This window comes from Pseudochaenichthys georgianus, chromosome 11 (genome assembly GCF_902827115.2).
Source record: "Pseudochaenichthys georgianus chromosome 11, fPseGeo1.2, whole genome shotgun sequence".
Lineage (NCBI taxonomy): Eukaryota > Metazoa > Chordata > Actinopteri > Perciformes > Channichthyidae > Pseudochaenichthys > Pseudochaenichthys georgianus.
The window spans coordinates 9,842,375-9,850,193 of NC_047513.1; the positions used below are offsets into that span (position 1 = coordinate 9,842,375).

Sequence of the window (7,819 nt, forward strand, 5' to 3'; positions counted from 1 at the left end):
CGGACACCCCAAGTGAATAGGGTAAACATCTAACTAATACACTATAACAACATAATCAATATAACGTTTTTTTTTTATTGCAAGATGGGGAATTTGCAAATGAGGCATTAGCCTAATGCTAACTTTTGGTTTATTAAGGAGAAGTGTTAAGACACAAACAGACAAGTGTAGTAAAAAAACAAAACACCTTAATGCTGATTGTGATGTTAAGCAGCAGTCAAAATATGCCAAAATCCTAAACTTGCTCAGAACCAAAGTCTTAGCTGTGTCACACATTGCTGCATTTGTGAAGAATGTTAGCATCCTTGTTAGCAAATGGGGCTGCTAATATCAAGTTAACCCTCTGGAGTCTAAGGGTATTGTCCCGATTTTTAGATGTTTCCTTAAATTACCTTTTAATTGTACTTGTTATACATGGCACCCCATGTGTTACATATCAAAATGTTCAGGACAATCTCTGGTCTTGCTATAAATGCAAATTACTCACCCTAGAGCACTGTGTGATGAGATAAGTAGCTCTAAAGCTTAACATTTCACATCCGATTTTCAGCAAAAGAAGGTCCAGTGGTTCCTAAGCTAAAGGAGGTTATAAAGGAAGTTTGAAACCTCCTTTCCTTTCATTTAGAGAATTGGAACGGCACTTAACATGGCTGCCAGTGACGTACTCCCGGGTCATTTCACTCCGTTAGGAAGGTTCCTAAGCTAAATGGACTATTGGACCGCAACCCAAGTTACAGTCTCACAGGAGGTACTGCTGGAAAAGCTACACTTCCAGCGATTCCGCGGATATCTGAATCATATTTCTTATAATCGAAAATATATGATTAATTACGTAGATTATGCGCACCTGGACGCGCCGGCACGTCCACCGACTATCAATTAGTGTTCTACTTGGTTGAGAGAACTACACACCTACCAACAACAAACCTTTTTTCGTAAGATCTATAAATGCCAGTGCATCCAAATAAAATCTTTCATTAGCACTGAACCTAATTACAACATGCTATGCACTTGATCTTTCAGCTGCTTGCTGCAGCTATTATATGGAAGAAATAGCTAAAATGGCAACATTTCAATTTATTTTGTGTGACTAACTATTTTCCAAGGCCACAGTGATCTTTTCCGAAGGGCTCTCTCCGCATTTGTGATATTTTCACGTTTGTTGTGTCCTGTTGTAGCAACTATTCAACTGTGTCTCCCTTCCTCTGTCTTCTCCTCTTATATCTGACCTTCATAACTCATCCTGCGTTTTCTTCTTCTTTTTTCTCTCCTCCCTCCATCTTCCTCCCCACACACCACAACATACTACACCGCCGCCCATGACAGGACGACAGGTACTGGTGCCGGCGCGTCAAGAACAATGAGGCGGCAAAACGCTCGAGGGACGCCCGGCGGCTGAAGGAGAACCAGATCTCGGTGCGCGCCGCCTTCCTAGAGCGGGAAAACGGTGCACTTCGTCAGGAGGTGGCCGACATGAGGAAAGAGCTGGGCCGCTGCAGGAACATCATCAACAAGTACGAGAATAGACACGGAGACTTGTGAGGCAGCGGCGGAGGAAGAGAAAGAAGACGTCGAAGGAGATAGGGGCGGGAGGGGAGGATGAAATGAGAAAAGGGTACAAGGCAAACCCGACAACAGCAGCACTTTAGTTGAAGTGGAGAGGGGGGCGGCCGACGTAGATCTGCAGTAAGCGCTGTGCGACACCGGGCGCAAACACGAAAAGTGTGTGCACACTGTGCTCCAGGATGTCACGAACGGGAAAGCACAGCGACGCCATCTTTTCCAGTTTGGCTCCTTTTTTTTAACGTGATGCTTCGCTGAATTCCACTCGACGTACTGTATCACCGCGTGTCACCTCGGCAGCTTACGTCACCCTCGGTGCTGTGCTTACACCCGGTGTCGCACGGCATTTTTGCAGGTAGTGCGCCCCGGCTGCTACTCCAGCCAGTTCAAACAGAGTGTTGAATTCACATTATGCCAGTGAAATCTCACGTTATAAGCTCAAGGCACGGATACAAGCCAGGAGAGGTCAGATGTGTAATTTTTTTCTATAAATAGGACAAAAGAACATGTATATTTTTGAAGTGGGCAGGAAGGCAAGACTAGTCCAGCAAAGAGGAGGAGGTGCAGGGATTTCGTCCATAACCGCAAAGAGATTTTGACATAGGATTATTGTATATTTTTCTATTAGCAAAGATAGTCAGGAGGAGGATTTTGGAGATACTCTTTTGTATATTTTATATATGGGCGGGAGGGGCTTAGCTGGACAGTCACGGGGCCACACAAAACACTTTTCCTCCCAGCTGTTTATCGCAAACAACAGATAATCTATTTTTGATTTCACTGAGCTGGTTAGGCGTGGGAGTAACAGAGAATGTATCACGGTTGAATCAGGTATTTCACTTGCTGCGAGAAGAGGCGGGGTATCTTAGTAACGATTGTTCTCAGCGGGGGTCGTTTGGGCGATGGCAGGGGGAAGACGGTGAAACAAAAATTGTACAGTTTTAAAAGATTTTTGTGTTTGTTTGTTTGCTTTGTGGGCTCGTTAAAACACTTGATTTGTTATCTTCTATTTGATTCCGTGTCTGATTTTTTTAAATGATCGCAGGGGCTTTTATTTTTGAAGGATAAGGAGAAAAAGAGAGAGGAAAACAGGAAGTAATTAGCCATCAGAACAGCTGGATGTGAGCAGATGTTTGAAACTAAATAAAGGTGGAGAATTTCGCTGGCAGGTTTGCATTTAGTTTGGTGTCTTGCTCTCGCACATACACACACTCAGAGAGACAGATATCAATAACACAACAGTTTACTCCTTGATTTGTCCAGGATGTGCAAAAATGAAATACTAACTGGTTTAGGGTTGATTTGCCCAGATTGAACAGTGACTGAGACATTCAGCATGCAGACACACAACACACACCCGGACACACAGAGTCCTTACCCAGGTTTGAACCCTTGTTGTTGTTGTTGTTGTTGTTGTTGATGATGTTGTAATGGACTTCTATGGTGCTGATCTGATCTAATCCTTCACCTGACACTCACACACACACACCCTAATTACACACATGCAAACACTTCCACTGTTTCAAACACAGTACTGAACTGCCTATACCCTTTCTTTACCTTTTATTCCTTCATTTTAGTTAAACATTTTTCTTGCTTTTGTTGCATATTGTATCGATAAATCGTATATAGATTTACACACAAACACTTGTCTATACCTCTCCTTCAGACTTTACCCAATGAGAAACAAGACATGCACCCTACTGCTACTGTACCATACAAATGTACTATTGAATATTAAACTATTCTCTCACTAGATATAAATATATATATGTATATGATATATGCTTGAATTATGTGATTATAGTTGTAATATACATAATTGAATATATTACAGAAAATCCCAATGGAATCATTTTGTCCGTTTTTCTCAGGTGTTTTTGTCTGAGGTATTAAATACAAATATTAAAAAAAAACACGAAACAAGTCTTGGATCAGAGAGTTTGTGGTTTGATTGGTTTTGTTTTGGGGAGGAAAAACTAAAATGATGTTGGATTTTTGTTTTTGGAAAGCATTTCCAAGCTGTTGGGTTTTATTGTTATTATTCTGTTGTACCCCAATTTATTATTAACGCGCTGTTGCATAGAAAACTCCCCGAAGACCAACTGGCCGTTCATCAAGCCCCACCCCCTTAAGTTGCCATGTGTTAAATTCTAAAGCTTCGCAAACACTTTTCACCATGACAACATTAGCTTTAGCTAGCTAGCTAACATCTCTACAATCACTCTAGTTTTTTTTTTTTTTACTATTATTGTCATTACACAGTACAGGTACTATGTAACAAAATGGTTTCTCTGCATTTGACCCTAGTGTTAGGAACAGTATCTCATTGAAAGAAGCCCAGTGCTATTGTGATGTTGGAAGTTATTGATTTATTTTTTAGAGATAACAAAGCTAGTTTTCTTTTCATAACGGGTTACGTTGTAAGTTGTAGCTATCTAGCTAACATTAAGCCAGTGCAAAGTCAGTCTTGAGTCGCACGTTTTTAATATTTCTGACTGAGTTGTACGACATTTGCAAAATTGTCTTAAATGTGCATTTAAGAGTATCTCTTTTACTTTAGCGCAATGCAATACTTCTTTAACATGCTTAGAACTCCAAAACCAAGTTACAATCACTCAGCTAGCTATGATTGGACAGTCACTCTTTGGGGGAGAGGTTTAGTGAATGGTCAATTTAAAGCGTGTGTCTTTGCTTAGAGTTGGCGACTAATTGGTACTTGAAAAATACATTTCCTGTTATCTGATATACAGTACAGCCATAGTTGCAAGTATTATGATTTCTTGATTGTTTTATTCAGGGGAAGCTGTGATTTGCTTCTCACCTAAATCCCTTTTTGATTTCCAAGAACAACTTTTACTTGATATGATTTCCCATGAGCCTGTTTGCTGTTGACACCTTCAACAGAGACTTAAATGAATCCCAGTTGTCTAGTATTATGGGAGCTGTAGTTATATCCTTGATATATATATATATATTCTTTTCTTTGGTATTTTCTTTCTGGGAATATGTTTCAACCTGATCCACAGAAACAAACATTTGAATATTATCTTTTGAAGAAAAGTCTCAGAACTTCTTACACTTCCATCCGTTGATGGAAGAAGAACGCCATGTGGTTTTTCTTTTTGATATCCGGGATTTTTGGATTTCCTCACAGACATTTTGGAAACTTTTTGACAGTGCTATTTTCTATGTAACTGTGTTGTTGAGCGTGTTGCAACTTTTTCCGGTGGTCGTTTGAGGCCTACTTTTCACGTGGTGGCAATGACAGTTGGCCGATGTACGATGAAACACAGCATTGCGGGTAATAGTAAACTCAATAATAATAACGATAATAATAATGTACACAGCCTTGTTATTTCTCCTTTCAATTTTGTGGATTACCAGCTAACTTCTCCATGTTGTGACTGACTGTTATGAACTACAAGTCCCACACTACCCTGACTCCTCACCATATTGTGTGCTTTCCACAGGGATGATGGCTTTCCCCCCTCCAAACACCAATAAGGCTTATCCTTACTCACTGACAGAGTTTCTGGTGTCTTGCTGTGTGTTTTTAAAAAGTTTAAAATGTTTTCTCGCAACCACCACACGATAGAAGCTAATCGGGAAGTGCCTATTACCTGCTGTTCTTTAATGGCCACTATGGGGTGGCTCTAGTCCGTCAGCTAGTCAAGAAATCCAATAGAAAACCAAAGCAACCAATAGTTATTTTTTGATAAGTCCTTCATGATAGGACACACACACAATTAATTGTATTTAGATTGAGATCTGAATGTGGATCCGCCACTGAAAATAGTCCCAAACAACTTATTTGTTTCCTACTGTTTGAGTTATGTTTGCTTAAATAGAATGACATGCTATTTTTGTTATTTAACAACCCCTTTTTTAATGACCAAGAGTTTGAATATCAGAACAATGGGATTTGAAGACACTAGAAGAATATTAAATGATGTCACCCATACCCTTTCAAAACAGCAGCTACAGTAATGGTCATGACATGTGGTTCTGCTTGGCATTCCAAGTACATTAAATAATTTCTTATCTTCGTTTCAGGTCAGGTCAGTGAGTATTCTAATTGGTCTTCTTTAGGCAAACTATACACCTTAAATGGGTATCTTGATTGGCATCTCAGCCTATCAGTCAGCCATTGAATGGTTAATTCAAAATCATTCAGAATCTGGAAAACAGTAAAAGGTACACCTGCCTTGCAATATCAAAAATATTTGAACAATGGAGAAATTACAGTTTAATTTTGAGCACCATTTACAATAATACACATTTTTTTATTTACAATGTTGTAATTGTATTCCCTTCTGCCTGTATTTCAGAGATTTTGAATGATATAATAAATCTTTTACAGTGCAACAGCAGGCCATTGGGAGGCACTCGGACCCTTCTGACAGCTTCAGATATCAACCACAAAGAGTGTGTGTGTGTTTTTTGTGTATCTCATTATGTCCATGTGCAGTTACATGTGACTGCATGGGTGCATGTCCTAATGTGTGTTTCCATGACTACTGCTATGAATTGAAGGTCCCATGGACCGATTAGACAGTGAAGCCCCTCAACCTCGGTTATGTAACAAACACCATGCCGTCTGTGAGTGTGGGGGAGTGGATCGCCTCACCACCTGTATGTGGTGGGTTGTTTCAGCTGTTGGGCGATGTCTTCGTCACCGGCTCCCCCTCGTCACGCCGCAGACCATCTGCCCAAGCTGGTGCCGAGGGTCAGAGCCAAAGCGTGCTCCATCGGCCCGCTCTGTGCCACACTGTGTCGAGCTGCTCCAGGTGGTGCCAGGCCCTGAACCCCGCTGCTGACGTTACTTACAGTGATAAGAGGGAGTCCCACCAGTAGCGTAGGCAGAAATGTACTGTAGGGTGGGCCTGTACAAAATAGGGTGGGCCAGATTTTTCTTCTGCGCATCAGAAGCTGACAACAATCCCTGCCGGTACCGGTGGCAGATTACTTTTAGAATACGTTTGGAATACTTTCTTTTTCCATAACACATGGGTATGTTTTGGTGAACAGGAGACACGCATTTTACTGTTTTAATGGCTTATCAAGAACTCAAATACAACATCTTGGTGTCATTCTGGACAGCTCTCTCATCTGCACCCCACATAAAAAACATCACCCGGACTGCATTCTTTGTACTGTCTTAAAACCTTTCCTTGGAATATGTTATGAATTGTAAGGTGTCCTTGGGTGCTTTGAAAGGTGCCCCTAAATAGAATGAATTATCATTATTATTATTAATTGCATTCAGCAGGCCATTCACTTTGATCCCGTTATAAATGTCATCATTTCGACAATAAAGAAATGCTACATAAACGTTTTCTTCTGACAGCCCAGCAGCAGGAGAGGTGGGAGAGGGAGACGTGGGGAGAGGGAGGCGGGGCTATTTCATCGTTATCAGAAAATGATCGTATAGATCGCTGCTAGATGAGGGCAGTGGGGGCTCTTCTTGGAGTCTGGCTTTTTCTTTTTTAAACCAAAGTTCATTAGTGAACTTTGAGCTATCATTTATTTTGCAGGCAGCTCTCTGCCTCTCTCACGTTATTATGGCTGCGCCGGAACCAACAATCAGTTTTTACCATAAATGAGTTTGGTTCAGAGGACAAAACACATACAACATTAATTAAACTCGATATTTGTTCACTTGAATTTCACTTTGAATTCTTGGATATTCTCAATGGGTGAATACATTTTTTTATTAAAATAATAAAATAATAAAAAACAATTATAATTTATTTTTTTAAATGACACAGAAGCTTTCTCAGGGTGGGCCAATGCGTAAACTGGGTGGGCCCATAGGTAGCCCTATGGTGGCTACGCCACTGAGTCCCACAGAACAAGGCTTTAACATCTCCATAACATGCAGATACATCTTTCAGCTGTTGATTTTTCCCAATATATCCAAACTGCTTTTTTGTCGACTAGCGTTTTCAAGCGGTCGGTCTTGTTGTTGGTACCACTTCTGTATCGTTTTTCTATTCCTAAAAGCTACCAACACCACAGGACACATTGCATTTGTTCCCCAACAACCTGCCCAACTGTGATGTTAAAACCTGTTTTCTGTCTGTTATTTTTCATATGAACAGACAGATCAAACTATTTATTTGTTTATATTGTTAGCAACATGGCTAATGCTAGCTGCCTGGGTAAACCAAGATACATCCACATCACAATTTGAACTATAAACCCCAATATAAGTGCTGTGATAATAGCAGAACAAAACAACCGATATGAACGA

General features: G+C 40.5%; 1 protein-coding gene across 1 annotated transcript in view; it reads left to right on the top strand.

The window, feature by feature from the left end:
• Window positions 1-5,090, top strand: part of dbpa (D site albumin promoter binding protein a) — a 44,940-nt gene extending 39,850 nt beyond the window's left edge. The window contains exon 5 of the mRNA XM_034094553.2: window positions 1,327-5,090. Within this exon, the coding sequence (XP_033950444.1) occupies window positions 1,327-1,542 (216 nt within the window). The 3' untranslated portion in view covers window positions 1,543-5,090. The remainder of the gene's footprint in view (window positions 1-1,326) is intronic.
• The last annotated feature ends 2,729 nt before the right edge of the window (window positions 5,091-7,819 follow it).